This window comes from Crinia signifera, chromosome 9, assembly GCF_055691185.1.
Source record: "Crinia signifera chromosome 9, ASM5569118v1, whole genome shotgun sequence".
NCBI lineage: Eukaryota > Metazoa > Chordata > Amphibia > Anura > Myobatrachidae > Crinia > Crinia signifera.
Genome location: NC_139225.1, coordinates 49,092,605 through 49,119,922, shown reverse-complemented (window position 1 = coordinate 49,119,922; position 27,318 = coordinate 49,092,605). Strand labels below are relative to the sequence as shown.

Genomic DNA, 27,318 nt, shown 5'->3' with positions numbered 1-27,318 from the left:
ACAAGATGGATAGCAGTGCTTGATAAAATAATATTAGTAAGCACTATAGATCAATTGGACTGATTTTACAGGTAAAAATGACATTTTATTAGACATGAATGTGACCAATATTGATAGAGTTTATATGCAATATATATTCGTAAAAAATGAAAAGTAATAAAAGATGAAAAAAATAAAATGATGAATATTAGTAAAAAAAGTGAGGTACTTGTTTAGATTCACGGCGGCAGCTCTATGCTACATTTTCAATGTAGCCTACGGCGGCGGCTACGTTCTTAGCGTAGCCACCACCGTGAAACTACACTGAGAGCAGGGGAAGCAGGGTGGTGGGTGGCAGAGGTAGCAGGGGGGTGGGTGCTTTGTTTTATACTTACCGTCCTCTGGTCGGCTATCCCCCGCGGGCGACGGTCATTACCCGGCGGCAGCTTTCAGTCCCGCTCCTCCGACAGTAACACCCCGGTGCCAGCAATGTACGTTATTCAGCGTATTGCCACTGGGGGAGTATCACATGGTTTTCATGCTCCCCCAGCGGCACTACGCTAATTGTGTCATTGTCCGCTGCCAGTGCCGGAGGAGGGGGACTGAATGCTGGTGCCGGGGAGTGACTGCCGGATGAGGGGGACTGAACTTATGTAGTTTATGTAGGCAGCATAGTGCCGTATTGGTATTCTCAATACAGCACTACGTAAACTCTGCGGGCAGGATGTGGGTCATGTGGATGTCTCTGTGTGAGCAGGGTTTATCATACTACTACACAAGTATTTGCTTTCCAGTATATGCATTGGGTCCTTGTATAGCTCGCCTCCTACAGTGTAACCTTCGTAATGTACCCACCATGGCTGCCTCATTTTGGCTAATTTCTTTTAGGGGTGATATATTCCACCCAGGGTAATCCTACGCAGAGTGCCTAAAATGGCTGCCGCACCTGGTACCTTTTCAGGGTGGAGTACACAACCCATGGAATTTATTATCCAAAATGCTACACCAATCCTGCATTATACTTAAGGGTTTCTTTTGTCTGTTACTGTACTACCAATATCCTCTGTATTATGTGCATTGATTTTTGATGTCTGCAAAGCGCCTTGAGTCCTGCTGGAGAAAGTGCGCTATATAAATTATACTTACTTACTACTTACTAAGCTACGTAACTGCCGCCGTGAAACTAAACAAGTACCAAAAGTGATTACATACGCCAATGCACTAGACTGGTAAAAAAAAATGTCCTGTGCAATTCTTGGTAAACTAATGGATACTGTCTGTTCTGTAAGCCCTTAGTATTAATCCAAAAATAAAGATGGTTATTATATTACCGTCCACCATAGGTATGGAACAGTCCTGCACTTTTGTTTGCCTCTTGGGCAGTAGTTTTGAACTGGTCCAGAAGGGGTCCAGTCGACCAATGGAGGATAGCTGGCGGTGTTTAGGCCGGGGTGGGCAAGGCTCCTGTGCTGGTGTGGAAGGAAAAAAATGCATCTGGTTCGGATCAGTCCAAAATAATGGAGATAAATCATTTTGTAAAGTCCAGGATCAAGTGAGGATGAAGGGACAGCTTTATCAAAGGATATTGTCATGTTGTCCCCAGAGGGGTTTATACAGTATACTGAATGAGGAAGTGATAATTGGTCACATGATACAAGGTCAGATGGTATACAATAATCAGTCCAATTGTAATAAAACTATTGTCTAATGAGATAAGGAGGCAGAATCTGTTGTACAGATTTAGTAAATTATTATAATTGAAAATTCTTCAGTATGGGAGATTTAAAAGCTTTTATTAGTTTGTTAGTTAGTTAGTTAGACGGTCCTATTTGGGACTCAATTTCATTAGTGGACAGTGGTCACATGTGCCTTGAATATTTAATAGCAAGTTCCCTTAACAAGAGGCTGTATTATAGGTTGCCAGACCATCCCTGGCTGGAAACACAGCAATTAGCTCCTGCCGCATCATCGGAAGTGTGGCGCCGAACTCCCATGTTCATTGGCTGGACCGACATTTGGAGGCGGAATTGCAGCGCCACTCCTCCCGCCGGGCAGGGGGAGATCAGGTCCCAGTCATGTGACCGGAAGAGAATGCAGCTCAAATAGAGAAAGTTGTTGATGAGCTATTTTCTCTGTGGGGCACAAGGGAAATATGTTGTTAGAAAAATGTATCACAATGGATCCTTTTTTAACAGATTTCTTTGAATACAGTTTGTCTCCAGTACAATCAAATGGTGATGGGTGTCTTATGCAGATGGAGCGCCTCTCTGGCAGCGCTGGGAATCACCAGATTCCCTTAGGTGGCGATCGCCGGTGGAGAGGCGCTCTATTTGACGGGGAAGCGCGAGCGTCTCACATTCTAATGAGATCTACTCCATCTGTATACTTTCTGTTTTAGAAGAAATGTCTCATATAGATTCAATGCCAAGTGTACACTTGCTGTTGAGGACACCCATCACCATTTAGTTGTACTGTATACAAACTGTATTCAAAGAAATCAGTTCTAAAAGGATCCATTGTGATCATCGGCCGGTACCTATGGTCATATTGGATATTAAATTGTATATGGTATATTGTCAATTTATATATATATTTATATATAATGTTGCATTGTTTATATAAATGTAATTTTGTATTTTAATCTATTTGGACTGGCTTTAATTTATATCAATTCCAAGCGCTTTTCTTAATTTAATTAACTAGATCCCATCTAGTCAGCAGCTGGATTAATATATATCATGACTTTCCCATTAGCGCTTACTATTTTTTGTTTCCTTTATCTTTATATATGTCTAGTTTTCTTAAGTCTCCAAAACACTGCCATCTGCTGGAAGAGAATGAACCTACATCTCTTTATCACACATCACACATGCAAAAAAACAGAAGCTAGCAGACTAGCTTTTGCTTCAAGTGGGTTTACTAGTGTATATAAGGGAGGGAGAGGGAGGGAAGTTTATCACGGTCCCCACCCCGTCTGAGTGGGGGTATATGGTCAATAAGGTGACATTTGAGTTGTACAATATTAAGACATTTCTCCAGGAAATGTCTAGCCACAGGAAGTTGTTTGAGGTCCAAAGTCTCTTTATTAGTGGTGAAGCTTTTTTAAATGGAAGTTATGTGCTGTCCTAGCCTTTTTTTGATCATCCTTGTAGTTTTCCCCACGTAAATGAGATTACAGAGCATGTAAGAGCATAAATGACAAATTTGCTGTTGCAGTCTAGTCTGTGATTTATTTTGTATTTTTATCCATTAGCAGGATTACTGAATTCATTACTGGTAACAAGAAAATTGCAATTGGTACATCCAGAGCATTTGTATACCCCATGTTTACTTGAGAGTCAGGTTGTGGTATTTGGGGTGTTTGTAGAAATGTCAGTTACCACTAGCAGATCCTTTAGGTTTGGTCCCCTCCTGTAGGCAAATCTAGGGGGTGATTTAAGAATCGGTTCCAGAACTGAATCACTCAAAACAAGGTGCCAGTGTACTTGAATTTTGGTTTTGATGGGTCTGGAGGCGACTGTGTAAGTGCTGCAGAAATTCATTCTATTGTCACTCATCTGGATTCTTAGGGGCAGATGTACGAAGCAGCGTTAAGTGCTTAAGTAGCACTTAACGCCAGTAAATGTACTTTTTAACGTTTTGGGGAAATGTATCAAAGGGGCTTTTAACGTCCCCCTGAGGCAGCCCTGAACTTAACGTTCAGGCGCTGTCCTCCTGCTTAAAGTTAGGAGCTTTAACGTCGCAGGCAATGTATTATTGCCTTCCCCGACGTTAAGCCCGCTGTTTCGCTTCGCCAGCCTCAGGCTGGCGTTAGGGGTTTTTTAAAACCCCCTCCCCCTCACTGCTATAGCTTCGGGAGATATCCGGCCACCGCAGCATCTCCTCCCATGCCGCCAGCATGCCGACACCAGTCGACAGCATGTTGCTGCTGCCGGCTTCCCTGCACCACTCCCCCCCCCCCTTCCATTTGTTTAATTTTTCCGGGTTTCCCCCCCCTCCTTCGATCCGCCAGCATGCCGTCTCCTGTCAGCATGCTGGCACCGGCAGCTGTCCCGCTCCAGTCCCCCGCCCCCACAGCTCTCTGATCGCGCTGTACCCCGCTGTTTTAATATATGTGCCGCAGGGTGACCAGGGTCCCCAAGAGAGCGGGGACGCGGCGGGAGGGTTGGCACATGATTGGCATATGATTTCAAAGACCGGGCGGGCAGATGCGGTCTTGTTGCTTGCGGAGGAGACGCGGCGGGAGAGCTGTCAGATATCACATTCAAAAGACCGGGCGGGCGGCTGATGATTGGCTGAGAGCTGATCTCAGCTGATGATTGGCTCAGCTCTCAGCCAATCATCAGCCGCCCGCCCGGTCTTTTGAATGTGATATCTGACAGCTCTCCCGCCGCGTCTCCTCCGCAAGCAACTACACCGCATCTGCCCGCCCGGTCTTTGAAATCATATGCCAATCATGTGCCAACCCTCCCGCCGCGTCCCCGCTCTCTTGGGGACCCTGGTCACCCTGCGGCACATATATTAAAACAGCGGGGTACAGCGCGATCAGAGAGCTGTGGGGGCGGGGGACTGGAGCGGGACAGCTGCCGGTGCCAGCATGCTGACAGGAGACGGCATGCTGGCGGATCGAAGGAGGGGGGGGAAACCCGGAAAAATTAAACAAATGGAAGGGGGGGGGGGAGTGGTGCAGGGAAGCCGGCAGCAGCAACATGCTGTCGACTGGTGTCGGCATGCTGGCGGCATGGGAGGAGATGCGGCAGCGGCAGTGGCTGGAGAGCTCCGGGTCCCTGCGGTGATGTGGATTAACTCGGCGGGGTCCCTACACTGTATAGGAAATAACTAGTGCTGCTATCCCCCGGGCAGCGGCGCGGGAAGCGCAGCTGGTTTTGAAACCACTTGCCGCAAGATGATTGGCTGAATCTCAAGCCAATCATCGTGCAGCAAGTGGTTTCAAACCCAGCTGCGCTTCCCGCGCCGCTGCCCCGGGGATAGCAGCACTAGTTATTTCCTATACAGTGTAGGGACCCCGCCGAGTTAATCCACATCACCGCAGGGACCCCTCTCTGATCGCGGCTTCAACATTGCCGCACGGATTCCCTGCCAGCTCCAATAGCTGGTGGGGTGATTTTTAACTTTTTTTTTATTTTTATTTAAAGATACCTGCCCCTATATGCCGCCTATCAGGGGGACAGGGGAAGCTGCTGTAGGGAGGAGGGGGAGATTGCTGCAGGGAGGAGGGGGAGATGCGGCCAGAGGCGTTATCTTGGAGACGGAAAAAAAAACCCAGACAGAAAAAAAGGTGAGTTAACGATTAGCGTTACTCACTAACTTAAAGATAATACATTAGGGTGAAAACTGTCCCTGCTCCTGAGCGTTATGCCAGGAGAAGTGGGAAACGTTAAAATACTAACGTTAAGGGAAGCTTGATACATCTGCCCCTTAGTGTTGCGTTTCAGTAGATCATCCCTGTTTAGACTGGGTACCCTCTGGAGAGCTGACTCCACATCCTGCTTGTTGTATCCCCTTGCCAAGAAACGTTTGCTGGCAGAGTGTCTGGGTCTGAATTGATATGGCAGACTCTTAGCATCTGTGAATATGGGAGCCCTCTCTTCAGTGCTTCAGGATGGAAGCTCCTGGCGTGAAGTAGCTTATTTTTATCTGTGGTTTTGGTGAAGACTTTAGTGGAGATATACTCCACTAACAGCTCCAATACTCACAACTGCACAGTTCAAGGATTTCAAGTACTTGAAATCCTTGAACTGTGCAGTTGTGAGTTTTGGAGCTGTCTTGAAAAAGGCCCTCTAGTGGCCGAAACGTCGACCTACAGGATCTGAGGATCCTTTAAGTAAGAATTCTATGTTGTAACAAGTACGAAATTAAAAGCTTGATGTTTTTACTGGTGAGTGCTTATCGTGGATTAATCATCCCATATACAGAATATTATTGGGACACATTGACTGTCACTCTAGTTAAGCACCTCAATTGATGACCTGGGCTGGCTGTGAGTGCGGATACGCCAAAGATATATATATATATATATATATATATATATATATATATATAGCTTGCTTTGACACAGGCTCATCTACTTCTGCCTCAGCCACTGAACAGTGTGACCCCCGTCCCACTCAGTGATTTTTTTAGAGACAAATATTTTCAATGCCCCATCTCGCTCAAGACAAAGAGGCGGAGACCACATCTGAGGAAGGGGAGGTAAGTGGCGACAAGGGAGAAGATGAACTCAGTAGATTCATGTAGGCTTCTGTTTGAGCTGGATTTTTTTCGCGTGAGACACGTTTTCAGGTTTGGGAACAGAAAGAAGTTGCAGGGAGCCAGGTCGGGCTGGTACGGTGGATGCGGCAACAATTCCGGATGAGGGAGCTGGTGCATTGTCATGGTGGTAAAAAAGAACTATGAATCAATCTGAAATTTGGTATGGCTTTATCAAAATACAGTACAAGGGTGTCCCTATTCAATATGTCCCCTTTATTTTGGGAACCAGGGCTGGCCCTTGAGCCTGATGCTGTTTATAAAACTTCAAGGAAACCGCTACTTTGATTGTTCTCTGAATTTTAAAAACCAGGACCAGCTCTTTGAGCCTGGGACTGGTTACGGTCATGGGGGGGGATCCACAGCGGTTTTTATTATTTATTTTTCCGATTTGATTACACTGGTGCTTGCATGGATCTAACTGATCTGTGCAGGCTAAAGCCAAATACGGTTGAAAAATGAGTTGTATTTTCACAGCAGTTACCGACCATATATTACATACAGCCGGTTAGTAAATTAACAGCAGTTACATACAGCCGGTTAGTAAATTAGGAATCACTATTCAACTAAATGGTGATTCCTACTGACTAGGAATACGAATATACCTGTCAAAAGAATACAAATGGCCATATATCGGCCATAGTAAATGCCAAAAATATGTATAAGAAGGCCGATTTCTATATGACTGTCTTCAAATACGCCTATTTTAGGCGTATTTCACTTAGTAAATTTCCAACAAAGTGTGATGTGGAAATAGTGTATACATACAGATACATACATATACATACACAGATTGGTCAAGGTGAAAAACAAGATATTTAAGAGGTTACTGTGCTGTATGTAACCAATGAATGAATCATTCAGTTGCTGGATGTGTATAATACCTGTGTCAACATGTTTTGAAAGGGCTTCAGGGGTCTTTTTTTGCTTCCAGGAAATGGTTTGTATTCCACGAGATCTGTGATGCTGTCATGAGGCGCATCCCAACCTGACCGGTCACTAGAAGAAAAGTAAAATTCAAATTATATATTACTCAATAAAGCTAATGCTGGGCATAAACTCTCAGATCAAACAGACAATCCAATTATGTTTGCCTGTTGGTGAGTATATCCATGCACACATTTTACATCTGTTGTGCATACTGACAGATTTTTCAAGCCTTACAGACTGATAATTGATGCTTGTCTGGGAAAGAAATAGGGACAGTGGCCAGTGGGTACCAATTAACTGGGACCAGTACGGGTCAGGTGCTAACTAATGGGTACACTGTCCCTCTTTCAGCACTGCTGAATGGGACAAATGTCTGCCAGAGACCCCATATTTTGGGGAGGGGTTGTGGCTGTCACCACCCTTCAGCAACTGGGCCCTGCAATTATCACCCTGATCAGCCAATAATTTATTGTTAGACATCAGATAAAAAGATGAGGATTGCGCTATGAAGCGGCTCACAGTAAAATTACAGTATGAAGGGTAACACAAAGCCCCTTAGGCAAAAGTGTGAAAGAGTGTAACTGAAACTTTAGGTAGTGAGCACTAAAAACAAATGAGTAATACTCCCCTATTCGGCATGTTTCTTTTTTGAACTCCTTAGTAATCTTCTTTGGGAGACGTACATGCAAAAGAAAGTAGATACACACACTTCGTGTAATACTGACAATTTGATCAATGTAAGGTTAGGAGTGTCTCCTTATAACTTCCACTCTTTTATACAATATTGTGAATGTACAATATTATTAATTCGGGGGTACCCCAATTTCTAATTATTCACAAGTGCTGGAGTAAAGTTGGCATGTCAAAATATCCTCAGTATGTATTGTCCCGATCGTGAATATAAATGGTTCACAGACTTCAGCTGACGGTTCACAGACTTCTACAATGGTCAGCAGTCCTCTGTCCCAGTGATGAGACCCCTTACTTCTTGATAGGTCAGTCAGCACCAATGCGTTTCGATCTGCAGGTCAGATCTTTTTCAAGGTGTTGCTGACTGACAGAGGTACAGGGTTTAAATACCCTTTCCTTAATTAAGAACTTTCCTCAGGTGTGTTTAATTTAGGGGGGCATGTAAAAAGTAAAACCGCCCCATACTTAATCCCCAAAAGGCCGAGATACTACGTGTTGAATAGTTATGTTCTTTTTTTAAATGAGCTGCTAGTGGGTGGGAATCGAATCCCTTTTTTATATTTCTGAGATTTTCTGAAATCCTTGTTTTTAAAGGTCATGATACCATTTATTGCTGACGCTTGCAGTATTGCATGAGATAAATTTAGTTATTTCTATTTCTTGTTTATTAATGGTCAAAGATTCTGTTTTTGAAGTCAAGGGAGCAGTTGTGTTTCTGCATCCCATGCAAAGGCCTCATCTGTAAAAGCCCTTGGATCTGTTGTAACTGTGTCTTGTTTGATCACCCATATGTAGGCTTCTTAAGAATTTATTTTTTAGGTTAGCCAATTTTCTGTAAATGTTGGGATCTTTTTGAATAATGAAGCAGTGTTTCTTTAAGGATTTCTCTATTTAATGGTATTGAGAGTTATAGTTAGTGATAAATGCCCATTGGTAATCTGGATTTGTCTCCTTTGTTTTTCTTATTGGTTGTAGTAGTTCTTGACTTTCTGTATCTTGTGCTACCTTCATTCCTTTTTCTATATCTTCTTCCCTATAGCTGCATGCTTTCAAAGATTCCTTAATTTTTAGTGCCTGGGTATTATAGTTCTTCATTTCTGTACAGTTTCTTTTTAGAAGTTTAAATTGGCCATTGGGAATGTTTGAAAGCCAGTATTTGTGATGGCAGCTATCTGCATAAATGTATGTGGCTGAATCTGTTTTAAAGGTTTTTGTGCAGATGTTACCATCTTTGATGTAGATCGCAAGATCTAGATAATTAATGCTGGTTTTATCTATCATAAAGATAAAGGGACTGCTATGCTATTACTGGTGCCTGTCCTTGTGTTTCCCTCCTATATCCCTATAGATTGTAAGCTTGCAGCAGGGCCCTCTAACCCCCAAATCTGTCTGTTGTTACCCAGTTTGTTTTACCACTGTCTACTATTGTAAAGCGCAACAGAATCTGCTGCGCTATATAAGAAACTGTAAATAAATAATAAATAAATAAAGGTTAACTTGATATTATATTCATTATTGTTTAGATAATTACAAAATGCCTGTAGAGTTTCCATGTCCCTTTTCCAAATAAAAATGATGTTGTCGATATAATGTGACCAAGACACCAGGTTTGCTGCAAATGATTTATCTTCCCAGATTACCTAATTTTCCCAGCTACCCATGAAAACATTGGCATAGCTGGGGGAAAACCTGGTGCCCATGGCCATGCCAGTGCTTTGGAGGTAAAAGTTTCCTTTGAAAATAAAATAATTATGTTGTAAGTTGAATAAAGTGCCTAAAATAAATTGTTGTAATTGTGGCTCTAGTTCAGATTTTTCTAAAAAAGGATTTGATGGCTCTCATTCCCTGATCATGTCTAATAATGGTATATAGTGAACTAACATCGGCACTTACTAAGTAGTAGATGCACTGGCACGCCATGGGCACAAGGTTTGTCCCAGCTACGCCAATCTTTTTGGGTAGCTGGGAAAATGAGGTAATCTGGGAAGAAATAAGAAATACTGGAGGAGGATATTGTTCAAAAAGAATAATAACAGCAAAAATGATTTGGCCCCAAGTCACTTTAATAAAAACTGTAATAGGCAAGAATACACAAATCCACAGAAAAATATAAGAGGCCAAGGTTTAAGTGTATGACGTGTCCCCACATCCCGGACTATAATTTTGTCACCTCATCATTTTTGGGTACCACGTTTAGGACCAGTAGCAATAGGTCTTGCCAGGAATTATATGTGATACAGAGTCCAGTAGGTGGGCAGAACATAGCATAGACATAATATTTTGAAGGAAAATTTAACACATGAATATCAAGACATATAAAACAGTGTCCAATGGGCTCATTTTAAGAGATCAGGGTAAAAGTGGTAGAATCAATTTGTAATACAGAGAGAGGGGGCGACAAATACAATCTTCTATGTAAACTAGAAGCATATTGGATTTTTGTACTGGGGACCCTTTATCCGAAAGGATTAAATGAAAATGTAGAACTGAATAATGTTGAATAAAATTTAGTTAGGGATCTTTGAAACATCTATGGGGGCTGGATATAGGCTAATTGCTATTGAATTATATGATTATTATGTACATAATCTTGGTAAATTTGTAATAAAAGAAAATAGGATTAAGTCAAATGGAAATAATCGATGAGTGCGCAATTAGACATGAATAACATAGGACTAATAGTCTTTGAGCTATATATATGCATGGGCTTGGCGTATATTATATGGGGGCAATGTTTTTTATTAAACCACCGATATGTACTTTTAATACTATGGTTAATAACAAATGATATTAAACTAAAGTGAATGATAATATAAGTGCAATAGAATATTGCCTAGAATATATTTACTTTGGATACTCAGCAAGGAGTAAAAAAAATCTAATAAATGGTATTAAACAAAAAATGAATGACAGTACAAGTGTATTAGGACACAGTCTACAATATACTCTATAAAACTGAAAATTTTAAAATTGATTCGGATGTGGAGAGAATGGGTCTTGATCTGACAGCCCTGATGGTGCTCTCTTATGTGAGGAAGAGAAGCTGAGAACCACAAATACAGTTACAGCTGCTGTATATGGGAGTGTGTAAAAAAGGTATACAGCGCTTGGGTTAGACTGAATGATAACCAACTACAAGTAACGATATAAATACATTTATTAAAACATCAATTAGAGAATTCTCTATGAATAAAAAAGGGGCGGGAAAAAAAATGGGGAAAAACCAGTAAAAAACTGGGTAGGTAATTTAAAAAACAGTCATTGCATGCATATTTGCTCCAGTGAAAGGAATGACAGTTCGTGGGTACCAAGATATTAGGTATAATTACCAACGGTGATGGTCAGATGTGAGGACCTCCTATATTGCAGAAGAATATTGATGATAGTTCCGGTATATTACCCAGCATGTAGATCCAGGTTAGCTCAGGGTGTTTGGGCAGGTTTGGCAGGTAGGATGGTTGGAGAAACACTGCCTGCAATCACTGCAGGTGCAAGTTGAGATCTGTGGAAGCACAAATGTTGAGGATGCTGGTCCGGAATAGGAGTTCACCGAGATGTTGGCCGGAGCAGGGTAAATAGTGGGACTCAACGCGTTTCGACATGTGAACACGTCTTCGTCAGGAGCAGTAGTAACTGTGCTTCCACAGATCTCAACTTCCACCTGCAGTGATTGCAGGCAGTGTTTCTCCAAGTGATTGCAGGCAGTGTTCCGCCCAGGAACCAGCATAAATTAACTACACTCATAAGACTGAATGGGGTGGTTACAATTACATGCCCCCCCTAAATTACTCACACCTGAGGAAAGTTCTTAATTATGAAAAGGGTATTTAAACCCTGTAGCTCTGTCAGTCAGCAACACCTTGAAAAAGATCTGACCTGCAGATCGAAACGTGTTGGTGCTGCCGACCATTATAGAAAACGGGCCCCTGTTTTTCTTGGTCTCCTTCCATCTTCTAGCCGGACTCTGGAAACCCCAAAGATGAGTACCCCACTACATTTGCACATGATGTTTTAACAAATTATATTAAAGTCCACTAATTTATCCTAGCTGAAGTCTGTGAAGCATTTATATTCACAATCGGGACAAAGCATATTGAGGATATTTTGACATGCCAACTTTAGTCCACCACTTGTGAGTAATTTGAAAGGGGGGTACCCCCGAATTCATAATACTGTATATTCACAATATTGTTTAAAAGAGTGGAAGTTATTAATTTATGTGGGGTCCAATTATTAAAATGGACCCCATTTTAAAAGATGTGGTTAACTCGTGCCCAGAAATAATATGTATTTCTCCTTCCTGTTCCTGCAGAACTCTTCTTGTATTTCAACTACAGCTCTCTTACTCACCTACAATCTATACCTGCATCTATTCTCATTCTTTTCCTTATATCTCAGCTGTATTGTGTACTAAGAATTTTGCTTTAATTGTGTTATGTCTAGTTCTGTGTACCCTGTACTGTTCTTTTGTGTTCTATATGTACGGTACTGGCTGGTACAATCACCATGTGGCGCCGCTGATTGGCTGCCTGGGTGCTGCACAGCTCAAATATTATATGTTCCCCATTTCTGTGTCCCTCATTAGAGTACATCTAGTGTGTAATATATATATATATATATATATATATATATATATATATATCTGTACTGTTACTGGCTACCTATCTGGCTGTGCAATCACCATGTGGCACCGCTGAATGGCTGCCTGGGTACTGCGCAGCTCATAAATATGTTCCCCATGTTCCTGTCCCTTATTAGAATGCGTCTTGTGCATATCTGTATGTGTGATGTATATCTGTACTGCCATTGTTTCATTTTCCTTGTACTGATAACCCTTTGTACTGTATTACAGTATGTGCATTGTTATTTTTAATGTCTGTAAAGCGCCTTGAGACCTGTTGGAGAAAGTGCGCTATATAAATAAAACTTGCTTATTTACTTACTTACTATATAAAAGAGCAAATATGTTGAAAAACAAACTAGCACCCAGTTTGTTACCACTAACACCTACGGTGACAAATGCATGTACCAGTTTTCTGGCTTTTCAGGGATTTTATTGCTGCAGTCAGTGGCGTAACTACCGAGGGTGCAGGGGGTGCAACTGCTATGGGGCCCGGAGGCTTGGGGGGCCCGGCAGGCACTCCCCTGCACCCTCTTGTATTTTACTCTGCTCCCCATGTAAAGCGACGAACAGGAGGTCTGGAGGCTGTAGCGGTGTGCAAGGAGCGGGGAGAAGGAGGACCAGCGGTGCCGCCTGTACAGTACAATGGAGAACAGAGGCAGCACCTGTACGCATCACTGCCTGTACACAGGGAGAAGTTTGTCCGGTGGCAGCAGCTGTGTGCAAGTAGCAGGGAGCTGTGAGGAAAGAAGTATAGTACAGCGCACAACAGCGGCATGGCGGCAGTGCCTGTACGCATTGCCGCCTATACCCAGGGAGAAGGTAATCTGGCGGCAGCTGCGGTGAACATCGGAGCAAGTCACCGAGGAGAGCAGGAGGCCCAGTGGTGCCACCTGTACAGCATAGGATAGAGGCCTGGCGTATGCAGGGAGAAGAAGGTTCGGTGGCAGCAGCAGCGGTGAGCATAGGAGTGGGCACTTGGTATATACCTGACAGTATTGTGTATCGCTTTTATGGAGGTGGTGCGGGTGGGGGTAAATAAGGGAGTACTGTACAAGGTGCTTAGCTCTCCCTCCTTTCCTCTCTTTTTCCCCTATTGCGATCTTTCTCCTCTTTTTCTCCCTCCCATTCTCCTCCAACCCCTCCCTCCCCACTCTCTTTCCCCTGTGCTCCCAGCTCTCTCAACTCTTTTCTTCCTTTCTGTGCTCCCTCTCCCCTGCTTGCTCTCCTTTTTTCTCTTCGCCATCCCTTTCTCCTCGTTTCCTCTTCCACTCCCCAGTCTCTTTTTCCATGAAGCACTCTCTCTTTCTATTTCATGACCACCCATCAATCCCCTCTCAATCAATCTTTATTCTGCCCTTTAAGGTGCACAATAGTGACAATGATGGGGGGGGGGCTCGCAAGATTTTGCTATGGGGCCCACAATGTTCTTGTTATGCCCCTGGCTGCAGTAAATGCAAGATGTGTCCCTTCGGTTTAAAAGGACAGAAAAAAAATACAGGGAAGGCATGGCAGAGATTTGAAGATCAAGGGATAAATTGTAATACCACACATCTGGTCTACCTGATAGTTTGCCCGTGTGGAAAAAGATATGTGGGGCAAACAAAAAGAGCTTTAAAATGCGAATGCAGGAGCATTATAGAAATATAAAAAAATAGATTTAAGCAACATATTGTACCACGTCACTTTCTAAAATGCCAAAATGGTGACCCTGTGGGTATGAAATTTCTAGGATTGGAATTGGTAACCCTTGACATCAAGGAAGGAAATAGGGAAAAATTATTACCAAAAAGAGAATCCCTCTGGATGTATAATCTCCAGACATTATACCCTGAAGGGTTAAATGAAGGAATGGAGATTACTGCCTTCATTGGCTGAATGTAGTGCTGTCCTTTGGATGTATTATTTGTTTTGTTGCAGGTTTTTATGATTTATTTTTCTAAATTTGCTTGTGGCGGCGGCAGATTGCTTTATATACCGTCTTTCAAGTACTGGTTTTTAAGGATTTGCGCTTGCCGTGCAATCAGGGATACCTAAAAGAATAGGTTTATAAATGAATTACATCACAGGCAAAAATTTGTTTATTAATGTCTTATATGGTTTTTATAGGATATTGTGTATATATTTATTTATTAACAGTTTCTTAGATAGTGCACACATTTTCCGCAGCGCTTTACAGAAAATATTTGAACATTCGCGTCAGTCTCTACACCAGTGGAGCATACATTCTATATTCCCTACCACATGTACACACACACAGTCATTCTAGGGTTAATTTGTTGGGAGACAATTAGCCTACCAGTATATTTTAGGATTGTGGGAGGAAACCAGAGTACACCGGAGGAAACCCACACAAGTACAGGGAGAATATACAAATGCCACACAGTTAGGGCCATGGTGGGAATCGAACCCATGACCTCAGTGCTGTGAGGCAGTATTGCTAACTATTACACCATCCGTATGAACCTTTACAAGGTGAGGCTACTAATTGTGGCCAATCTGGCGGTTAAGATGAGGTAACTGACTGACGCTAGGCCAGCCCTCTGACGAAGTTGATGACGAAATGCGCAGGGACGTGACCTAACGTTGTCACCTGAAGGAAAGAGATCATGTAACCGGCTCTAACCATTTGGTGATATCACCTTCTCATGCTGTTTTAACTGCGGTGTTGTATACTACCTTGTGAGGTATGTGATTCTGTCCTCCTGACTGTGTGTTTCTTTTGTGCTAACTTATAATAAGTTGTATATATATACACAGTGTATATATATATATATATATATATATATATATATATATATATATACAGTGTTTTTTACCTTCCTTCTGTGTTCTCTCTGTGTTAAAAGAAACAGGATATGGTCCACTATAACATAACATTACATATAACATTGTCACATTGGGGGAGATTCTCTAAACGAAAAATGTGGTAAAAACCCCGTTATTACAGCAGCAGCGCTGGGTAAGGGAGGGAGGGGGGAGCCGCCGGGACCAGCTGGGACCCAACGACTCTCACCACAAAGGGCAGCTCTTAAAGCAAGAGCTGTCCTTTGCCATAATTATCGCATTTGTTAGAACATATGCGATAATTATGTATGCGATGGGCAGCGAAGGGGGGCGGAGCTGGGCCGCGATTGTTAGAGAATCTCCCCCATAGTCAGTAACACAACACAATGAATTATTGTGAAAGCGTGTAACTGTAACTTTAGGTAGTGAGCGCTAAAAACAAATGGGTAATACTCAGGGGCGCTGGAACGTTTTTAGGTTGGGGGGGGCAAGATATAATCTCATTTTGGCACCTCCTAAATTGCTATATGTTACCCCCTGTTTATATACATACATATATATATATATATACATATATGTATGTATATAAATATATATATATATATATATATATATATATACACACATATGTACACCTGAAAATGTTGCACACTGACTATATATATATATATATATAATATATAGTCAGTGTGCAACATTTTCAGGGGGCGAGTTTATTTCTAAACATACCGTCTGGGGTGGTAGGGCTCTGTCTGTGCCACTGCCTTAAGTTATGTGGTGGGCACTGGGTTAGGAAGGTGGGCAGGCATGCGGGCAGGCTCCGTCCTGAGTGTAGCTCTTTCTGCGCGCTGTGCGGCGCCAGCGTCTCCGTCTGACGTCAGACGCCGGCGCAGCACTTTATAGTTTATACCCAGAGGCAGAGCACACGGCGCTGGCTGGCTCCCGGCTCCAGGCTCCACTGCACTGACAGGGGAGTGAGCGGCGGGCGGCGGACAGTAGTGCGCACAATTAAAATGTTTGTGCGCACACCTTGCAGGGAACATTGCCGGGCGCCCTGGCTGTTTAACCGAGGCGGACAAGCCGTGCAGCGCCCCGGGCTGCTGCACGGCTTGTCCGCCTCTAGAAACGGCCCTGAACGGTACTTTAGCGCCTCAGTAATTTTTGGGGGGGGGGGCAAGCTGCCCCCTCGCCCCCCCCCCCCCCCGTTCCGGCGCCACTGGTAATACTCCCCTATTCAGCATGTTTCTTTTTTGAACTCCTTAGTAATCTTCTTTGGGAACCGTATATGCAAAAGAAAGATGATACACACACTCCGTGTAATACTGACAAGTTGATTCTAGTATAAGGAGAATTCAAAATTCTCCTTATTTCCATATTCTGAGTATTAAACTGCGTAACGGGCGGGCACACTTTATATTTGTTCTTTACTTTTATCTATTTATACACAAGTAAATCTCTGCAATTTAGATTTCTACATCTGGTAAAAGCTGTATCGATCATGTCTTTTGACAGCCGCCTCCTCTAGCATCCTTAAAAAGTGTCTGCTGTAAGCAGGTGGACATTTTGTGTGGGCTATTTTGCATTAGCAGTAGCAAGTAGGAGTGCTGGGACCACGGACAAGTAGATCTGCGGGCAGGGCCGGTGCTAGGGTGTCCGGCGCCCTCCTGCAAACCATACATTTTGCACCCTTTTACATCGCCATTGCAACAAGCTGCAGCCCGATTGTGGGAGCGTATACAACATGCGATCCTATGGAGGATCTCAGGTACATGTACATGTATGCATACACCATCTCAGTGCTGTGTCCGCAAAATGTTGCAGGCACTAAAGGTGGCCAAACATGCTGCGATCCGGACATGACATGTCATCCAGGCATTCACAGACAGCGCTACATGCCTCAGCGCAAGTGTCCATGAGGAAGAGGGGGCAGGTCACAGGAGGAGGACAGTGTGTGCGCGGTACAGGGAGTTGCTCAGCCTCTCCATACTGTCGTCCTCTGCACAGCCTCTCCATACTGTCGTCCGCTGTCAGACAGGCGCTGCGGGCAGCGTGCAGGAGGCAGTGACAGTGAGGGGTGAGGCAGCTTTAGCAGAGCAGGGAGGGAGACAGCGCCTTTTCAGCATGGCGCCTCCCTGCTTTGCAGGAGCTGCTGAGTGGGTAGCGCCGGCCCTGTCTGCGGGTCCCGGTGGTGGTGGCAAGCAAAGGGGTAAGGCAGGCTGTCCCAGCAGAAATGCAGTGCATCGATCGCCACGGGGTGCTGAAGTCCCATGCTGTCCCATGGTGTACAGGGTTGCTGTGTCAAATATTTAATTGCCATGAAGACACACTGGAGTGCGATCTGGGTACTGTGAAACAGGGGTGCTGTACCAGAAATTAAATTGCAATGAAAACACAATGGAGTATGATCTGAGTACTGTGGAGCAGGGGAATATACAGGGAGCTGTACAGGGGTGCTGTACCAAATATTAAATTGCAATGAAGACACACTGGAGTAAAATAAAGCCAGTTTGTGCAAGGGCCAACTCAAACATTGCGGGGGAAATTTACTAAGATGTGTATTCTACTTCACATTTGATGTTACTATGGGCAACCAATCAGAATCTACTTCTTATTTATTTAGCACCCTCTAGAAGATAGTAGTCAGGATCTGATTGGTTGCCCATAGCAACATCACATGTAAAGTAGAATACACATATTAGTAAATTTCCCCCTGCATCTTTTTCCTGCAAATATATTTTAAGCTTGCAAACAGGTTCAACCTACCCCTATATCCTTCTGTTACTACCCAGTTTGTTTTATCACTGTTGTTCCAATTATAAAGCGCAAAGAAATATGCTGCGCTATATAAGAAATTGTAAATAAATAATAATAAATGGACTGTCTGACATGCCTGCTTGGATGCAGTGACTGTTCAGATTTGTGCACCGGGGGACATTCCTTTGATCGGGCTCTGTTTACCTATTTGCTAGGCTGCGTATAGGTCCCAAGTACGGTGGCCAAAATGTAGTAATCTGATGTCAACAAACTGACCACCCTTTTCGAGCCACCGACAGCATGCCCCTGTCATTTTTACTTGGCTCCAAACATAAATTATCTCTGCAATGAATGTGTTTGTGTAGTATTCATGTGGTATGGATAATAAGCTCCACCTGTGCAATGACCGATGTGAATGTATACATTTTATTTGTAAAGCTCTGTGGAATATGTGTGCAATATAAAAATAACTGGCAATGAATCCCTGGATGTCAGCTGCCTGCCCACTTACTCCCAAGAGTGCATGCAAATCTCAGTGACCTGAGAGTCAATTAGATATACCTGCATGTTCCACATCATTCGATGGTTGGCAACCATCGAATGATGTGGGTGTTCATCCACAGGCTGCGAATAGATGTTTATCTTAAACATCCATTCGTAAAGAAGATTGGTTAAGAGAACAAGATGCCTGGAATAGGAAATTAACTGAAAAAGCTATGTACAGGGAACTCTTTGTAGGACATATTAGATATGCAGATGGAGATACTGTAGATCTGGTAGCTTTCTGGCCAACCTCGCAAAAGCAGACCGCCCACCTAGCATAGTTAGAGAAATTCAAGATAGTGAGGGGAGACTATTCCAGCAAACACCGGAAATAGTGGAGAGCTTCAGCCATTATTATCAACAACTTTATAAATTGAATTTAGCTTATCCGTCAGAAGAGATCCAAAATTATTTAGCACAGATAAAACCCCCGAATATGTCAAGAGAAACAAGAAGCCATTTTTAATAAGTGCAGAGTTATATCCAAGAAGGAGTGGTGTGTTAGAAGGTGAATATTGGCATAATCTGAGGGGATTGTATATTTTGTGTGTTTAAACTGTGTATTTTTTTTTTTTTCTCAGTATATTGCTGCAGGAGGGAGTGTGGGAGTGGTTATCTGATCAGGTGGGTAGCTGATTAGTAGCAGCAGTAAAAAAACAGCAGGGGGCAAGTGAATGTAATGAACTTGTGAATTTGAACTGCCATTGAGTAAGTGCCATTTTTAATAAGTGCAGAGTTATATCCAAGAAGGAGTTACATCCAGGAAGGGGATAAACCAGGTTGCAAGAGGCTTCTGTCCTTTCTGTGTTTTTTTTCCCCTTTCCTTGAAGCCCAGGTGCCTGACCTGTTAAAGGGTCCACAAAGTGCAGGTACAGTGTGCTGCATGATCTGAGAGTGGGCCACTGAAGAAAACGTGCAACTGGAAGAAATTACAGAGGAAGTGGACAGATACAGAGTGGGGTGTCAGCAGACTGCAAGACAGCTAGTATCAGCAGGAGACCAGAGGACAAGATTAGAGCCCTCCTGTCGCTGCTGCAGACACATCAGGTGTGAGGACACCAGGAGTGTGACACAGCTGCAGGAACAGATAAGTATCAACTTTCTTATATTTTGATAGAAATTAAGTTGTAGTGTGTAATTGCATTGTAATTTAACTTTCTATTGTATACTAGGGGGTTAGTCACAGGGAGGTAGATAAAATGGGTGGGGCCCAGATTGAGAATTTCACTCAGTGCATGTTGTGCAAGATGTATGCGCACCTGGAGCAAAAGTCCCAGTGCGAATACATCTGCACAAGATGTGAGCGAACATCTGCCCTGGAAGCCCAGGTCACTGATCTAGAGCGGGCCGTTCAGCGACTGAAAGACATTTACGATCTTGAGCAAAGCTTAGATAGAATGGTGGAGGAGTTGCAGTTGGGGTCACTGGTAGAGGAGGAGGATCAGGCAGCCAGCTGGGTCACAGTTAGAAGGGGAAACAAATTTGCCCGGTTGGACGAAGTTTCAGGGGAGGATAGAGACGAAATGACGGAGCTGGGGGAGACTGCTCCCTCTAGCAACCAGAGGAGCGGTCCCTCTAGCTCAAACGGGATGACAGTTAGTGAGGTACCAAGACAGATAGTGGTGGTAGGGGATTCTGTCATTAGGAGAACAGACAGGGCAATCTGCTATCGGGACCGCGATCGCAGCACGGTCTGTTGCCTCCCGGGTTCTCGGGTACGGCACATCGCGGACCGAGTCTACAGATTGTTGGGAGGGGCTGGGAGCAACCCGGCGGTCTTGGTGCACATCGGCACCAACGACAAAGTCAATGGTAGGTGGGATGTCCTCAAGAAAGATTATAGGGAATTAGGTAAGAAATTAAAGGCGAGGACATCTAGGGTAATTTTCTCTGAAATATTACCAGTGCCACGCGCTAGCTCAGGGAGGCATAGGGAGATCCGGGAGGTAAATGTGTGGCTTAAGGACTGGTGTAGGAAAGAGGAATTCATGTTCATGGAACACTGGGCGCACTTCTCGGTCAGGCGCCATCTTTTTTGCCGTGATGGATTGCACCTGAACGAGGAGGGGGCTGCGGTGCTGGGGGGAAGGATGGTTAGAGGGTTGGAGGAGATTTTAAACTAGGCGTTGGGGGGGGTGGGGGCAGCAAGACATTATGGGACCATCAGGGAGAGAAGCCGGACTGGGATCAGGAATCATATGGGGGAAGGAGATGGGGGGAGGGGACAGAGACACAGACAAAGTCCTGGGACATAACAAGGGTATAATCGTTGGTAACTCCCAGAGTGCATCAGGAATGTCATGTAATAAAATGTTATGTTGTAACAGTCACGTTACTCCATTACAGTTCTTAGGTACAGATGATCTTAGTATACGGGAAGGAGGGAAGGACAGAGGAAGAATTTCCAGAACTATAAATAGGGCAGGCAGTGTGCATGGTGGGGAGGGCTGTAGAGAGTCTATTGAAGGGGAGAGGGGAAAGAGGAAGCTAGTAAAGAATTCAAATGGGTCCTGGGGTGAAACTAATCACAATATTAGAGCCATATCTAAAAATAAACATAAATTAAAATGCTTACTGGCTAATGCAAGAAGCTTAGTGAGTAAAATCGGGGAGCTAGAAATGGTGATCAGTAGGGATGACTATGACATCATTGGTATTACAGAAACATGGTGTAATGAGTCGCTTGACTGGGCATTAAACATGGAGGGATATACACTCTACAGGAAAGACAGGGAAAATAGAAGGGGCGGGGGTGTGTGCCTATATGTAAATAATAACTTAACATCATGTGAGAAAAATATGAGCACAGACCTAGAAGAAGACAACTCGGAGACAGTGTGGGCAGAGATAACCGACAATAATAAACAAACAAAAAACAAAATTATAATAGGGGTATGCTATAGACCACCAAATATAAACGAAAGGGAAGAGTCTCTTCTTTTAAACCAAATCAAACAATCATCAAATCAGGGTCAGGTATTAATTATGGGGGATTTTAATTTACCCGACATTGATTGGGAAAACGAAACAGGTAAATCAGCAAGAAGCAGTGGGTTCTTAAGCTTACTTAAAGACCAGTTTATTACACAAACGGTAGAAACTCCAACTCGTGATGAGGCACTCTTGGACTTAGTATTAACAAATAATACAGGCTTAGTTTCAAACACAAAATTAATTGAACAATTAGGGAACAGTGATCACAATATGGTTTCACTGGAAATCAACTTCAGTAAATTACATCAAAAAGGATCTGCAAAAATACTAAACTTCAGAAAAGCGAACTTTGAATTATTCAGGGAAGCCCTAACAGGAATTGGGTGGGAAACGGTTATGGAGGGAAAAAAATGCAGAGGAAATGTGGCATACTCTAAAAAAGGTGCTTGATTCACTAACTATTGAATACATTCCTAAAGTAAATAAAGGTAAATTCAATAAAAAAGCCACCATGGTTGGACAAAAAAGTAAGGTCAGCTATCAACAATAAAACCAGAGCATTTAAATTCTATAAAAATAACTTGAATGAGGAGGCGTTCGTAAAATACAAAGAATCAAACAAAACTTGTAAAGGGGTAATCAAAGCAGCTAAAAGATTATATGAAGAGCGCATAGCCACTGAAAGCAAAACCAACCCAAAGAAGTTTTTTAAATATATAAATAGTAAACGTTTAATTAAGGAAAACATAGGCCCACTAACTGATACTAGTGGAAAAAGTGTTACTGAGGATAAGGGAAAAGCAAAACTGTTAAATGAGTTCTTCTCATCAGTATTTACTAAGGGAGAGCAGACTGTGGAACGAACATTTACCACAAACGGGACAAAATAAGCCAGATCTCATTGTGGATTTCACGCCGAAGGAAATAGTACTGAGGCTAAGCAAACTCAAAACAAATAAATCACCAGGGCCAGATGGGATTCATCCGAGGGTATTAATGGAATTAAGGGATGAACTAGCTACCCCCCTACATTATATCTTTAGCAAGTCACTATCGTCAGGTATAGTACCAAAAGATTGGAGAATAGCAGAGGTAATGCCAATATTCAAAAAAGAAAAAAAAGGAAGATCCCGCTAATTACAGACCCATTAGTTTAACATCAATTGTGGGTAAACTATTTGAAGGATTTTTAAGGGATGGTATCCAGGAATATTTAGACCATCACCGTTTACTCAGTACTAACCAACATGGGTTCGTGAAAAATCGTTCATGCCGAACTAATCTACTAGGGTTCTATGAAGAGGTTAGCAAAAACCTCGATAATGGAAATGCTGTAGATGTGATTTTCCTAGATTTCGCTAAAGCATTTGATATTGTCCCACACAAGAGATTGATTAATAAAATGGAGAACCTAGGATTGGGTGAATATATCTGCAGATGGGTAGGGAATTTGCTATGTAATAGAGAACAAAGAGTGGTTGTGAATGGTGCCGTATCAGATACGATACCGGTACTAAGTGGAGTGCCCCAGGGTTCGGTTTTGGGGCCCATTCTGTTTAACATTTTTATTAATGATATTGGGATAGGGTTGCTCAGCAATGTATCCATATTTGCGGACGATACAAAACTTAGCAAAGTCATCAAATCATCAGAAGATGTCACCATGTTTCAAAATGATCTTGCAATTCTAGATGAGTGGGCAAAAAAATGGAAGATGAGGTTCAATGTAGATAAATGTAAGGTTATGCACCTTGGGAGACACAACCAGTGTGCAAGTTACAACCTTAGCGGGGAGGAACTGGGTAATTCCATACTTGAAAAGGATCTAGGAGTCCAAATAGACAGCAAACTGGGATGTAGTGCCCATTGTAATGAAGCTACAAAAAAGCCAACAAAATTCTGGCATGTATTAAGAGGGGAATGGAAACTAGGGACTCAAGGGTAATTATGCCACTGTATAAAGCATTGGTGAGACCTCACCTCGAGTACGGAGTGCAGTTCTGGGCCCCACACTATAAAAAGGACATCATAGAATTAGAAAAAGTCCAAAGGCGAGCAACAAAGCTTATTAGGGGAATGGAGAATTTAAGCTACGGGGAGAGATTAAGCAATTTGGGACTATTTACATTGGAAAAATGACATTTAAGGGGGGGACATGCTCAACATGTACAAGTATATCAAGGGCCAATATAAGGAACTGTCACACACCCTCTTTTCTACTAGAAAGGAATCTAGGACACGAGGGCAGAAAGAATTTCTTTACGGTCAGAACAGTCAAACTCTGGAACTCTCTTCCCATAGAGGTGGTAACGGCTGGCTCATTAAATGCGTTCAAGACAAAGTTGGACAAACATTTACTGGATAAAAACATCCATGGGTACAAATAAGAAATATAATCTGTCTGTAAATTATCAGAACCTACCAAATCACCAATAGATATCTATACCAGGTTGATACCAGGTTGAACTAGATGGACGCAAGTCTTTTTTCAGCTTCACCTACTATAAGACTATAAGACTATAAGAAGCAAATTAGAAGCCCCACTTACTCTTTATGAGATAGAAGAAGTGATAAAGGCAGTCCCTGGGGGTAAGGCGCCTGGGACGGATGGCATTCCCCAAGAGATATATAAGAAATATAGCAAATTTTTCGCCCCAAAACTACTAGACCTCTTTAGCAAGTTATATGATAGTAGGCCTCTATGTCAGAAGCCCTTACATTAAATATACCAAAGAAGGATAAAGACCCCAGACTGAGGGAATCTTATAGACCTATCTCCCTATTAACCAATGACGTAAAGATTTTGGCTAAAGTATTATCTACACGATTGAATAGGGCCCTTGTTGAAATAATACATCCTGACCAATCTGGATTTCTGCCAGGGAGGTCAACAACAACTAACCTTAGAAGACTGTATTGTCATCTGCAGTGTAAAAAGAAGGAGGAGGGAACACCAGCAGTTATCTCTTTAGATGCCGCCAAGGCCTTCTATCCTACTATCGAATGGAAATTCCTGTGGGAAGTTTTGGAGTGGCTAGAGATAGGGCCGGCATTTATCAAATGGGTGAAATTACTATATGCGGACCCGATGGCAAGGGTGTCGGCAAATAGTTATATCTCTCCCAGCTTTAGTATTGAGAGGGGCACTCGGCAAGGTTGCCCATTGTCCCCGGCCCTATTCGCAATTGCGATGGAGCCGTTGGCATGGCTGCTAAGAGGAAGCCTGGAGATCCAGGGCCTAAGGGTGGGAACAAAGGACCGTATAGCTCTATACGCGGATGATGTCCTATTATTCCTACATAATTACGTTAAGGACTTGCCTGAAGTACTGAATTTAATAAATGTCTTTGAGAATTACTCAGGCCTGAGGATCAACTGGGGTAAATCATGTATATTACCCCTAAGAGACTTGTAGCCCCTAGCTGTGCTGGTGCCTACCCCCTTAGAAGTCGTGGATGAATTCCAGTACTTGGGAATACAGATTTCTAGAGACATAACAAAGTTTTAACTCCTTAACTTAGCCCCTCAAAATAGTTATATTAAGTCTAAAATTGGCCCATGGGGGAGGCTACCATTGACCCTTACGGGAAGAGTTAACCTGGTTAAAATGATAATTCAGCCAAATTGTTATACATTTTACAAAACGCTCCAACTTACTTGCCCCGAAAACACTTTAGGATTACTGGAGGGACTGATTTCCTCACTGTTGTGGGGCAATAAGAGGGCCCGAATCAGACAAAATATTTTATCCAGACCTAAAATGGAGGGAGGCCTAGCACTGCCTGATTTTCGGCTGTACTACCTGTCAACACAGATGGCATTTCTTAAATCATGGATAAAAAAAGGCAGGAAACGGAAATGATAGAAGCCATGATAGAGTCAGTATACATACCCCCCTACAAATGCTACTTATGGGAAATATGTACTGTAAATGGCCACCTATTGTTAAGCAAGCAGCTATGGTATGGAGACAAGTGGAAGCGATATTGGGAAGCCAAGGATTAGACCCAGAGACACCACTTTACAACGCCCAATGCTTAAATGAATTAGACGAGTTGCAGGTGGGCAGGACTTGGGGGTCAATGGGGTTATTTGAGATTGGGCAGCTTTATGACAGTAAGGGGCTTAGGTCATTTTTTTCATTAAAAACAGAATTCTCTTTACCTAGTAATTATCTGTTTAGATATTTCCAGCTGAGATACGCCCTAGGGGTGCAGTTTGAGAATGGGATACCTAATATAGAAGAATCGTTAATTAAAAAATTACTTAAGAGAGCACAGGTAGGGCATGAGGTCTCCTATTTTTATAGATATATTTTAAGAGAACTACAAAAAGATGGACTTGAAGAGTTGAGAGCTAAGTGGGAAAGAGATGTGGGAGAGATATCAGGAGAAGAATGGGAGGAAGCACTGGCCAATGTACAGAAGGCGACCAATCAGGCTAGATTCCAACATGTCCAATTATACATAACTCATAGGACATATATTACTCCCGAGCGCCTGTACAAATTTGGAGGCAGAGCCTATACTAATTGTCCTAAATGCTCGGATAGTAATGGGTCATTCTTCCACTTAATATGGTCATGCCCAAGAGTAATGGCATTCTGGGACAAGATCATTGAGATAATGGTGGCGTTGGGCATCCCTAAGATGCGTGGACCCCTAGGAGTTGTATTTTGGCCATAAGTGAAGACTCACCCTTGGATAGGGGGAAAGATCATTGTTAATTAATTTATGTACCCTGGCTAAAATATGTATAGCTAGGAAATGGATGTCAAAGGAGGGGCCTGAAATATGCACGTGGACAGCCTTGATCAATAGCACAATGGAGCATGAAAGATACATATACGTAGCAAAAGGGACGGAACAAAAGTTTTTGACGATCTGGAAGAAATGGGCAAAAATAAGGGAGGTTAACTGAGACTGACCTCGTAGGGAGAAGCTAGAGGGAGGGCAGGGATATGTAAACTTGTTAACCTTAAAGAGACAGGAGGGGGAAGGGATAGGGAAAGGGAATGAACAGAATGTATTGTAATGTCAATGTTAAATTGTTATGTCTTAAATGTGTTAAAACAAGAGTGTTGGACCTTGGGCCGTGTGCTCCCATAAAACACTGGGTGAGTTGAGAAATCCACAGGTCTCAAAGATGGTTTGAAAAGGTCAATAAGGAAAATACACATAGTAATGAATCGTAAGATAGAAGAACAAGAAACAAATGAATGATAATATAGTAGTTAAAGACACACGCATAATTAAAAAAGCACTAAAAGAAATATTATACAGTATAAGACACGGATTGGGAGAAAAAAATAGAAGTTAATAATTAAAAATATTCATGAAATAAAATAATAATCACATATAGAAATGATCAAGAGATCAAATAAGACATAGGAGAAACACTGCCGATAGGTCCAACACAAAAATAATGTGAACTATAAGGATAAACACACTAATATACTCATGTATATATTTGATGGAAAAAAACAAAAATGTATAGCTTGAAATCAGAAAAGTAATGTATACTTGAAGAACTGCGACAAAATGAAACATTCTGGGTGAGATTTAATGGGATGAGAGATTCAGAAAGTGAGAGATTTGGTGAGAAATCTCCAGTTTTTTTAAAGCGGCAAACCTTTACACTGCAAAACCAGTTTGAGTTTGAAGTGTAAATGATTGCCGCTTTAAAAAAACTGGAGATTTCTCACCAAATCTCTCACTTTCTGGATCTCTCATCCCATTAAATCTCACCCTCTGTGTCAATTTTTTTATATAAAATGACCAATAAAGAAATATTTAAATAAAAAAAAAAAG

General features: G+C 42.6%; 1 protein-coding gene across 1 annotated transcript in view; it reads right to left on the bottom strand.

Annotated features, from left to right (window-relative positions):
* Positions 1 to 27,318, bottom strand: part of LOC146036580 (ADP-ribosylation factor-like protein 13B) — a 103,759-nt gene that overhangs the window by 21,252 nt on the left and 55,189 nt on the right. The window contains exon 7 of the mRNA XM_083160536.1: positions 7,134 to 7,248. Within this exon, the coding sequence (XP_083016662.1) occupies positions 7,134 to 7,248 (115 nt within the window). The remainder of the gene's footprint in view (positions 1 to 7,133; positions 7,249 to 27,318) is intronic.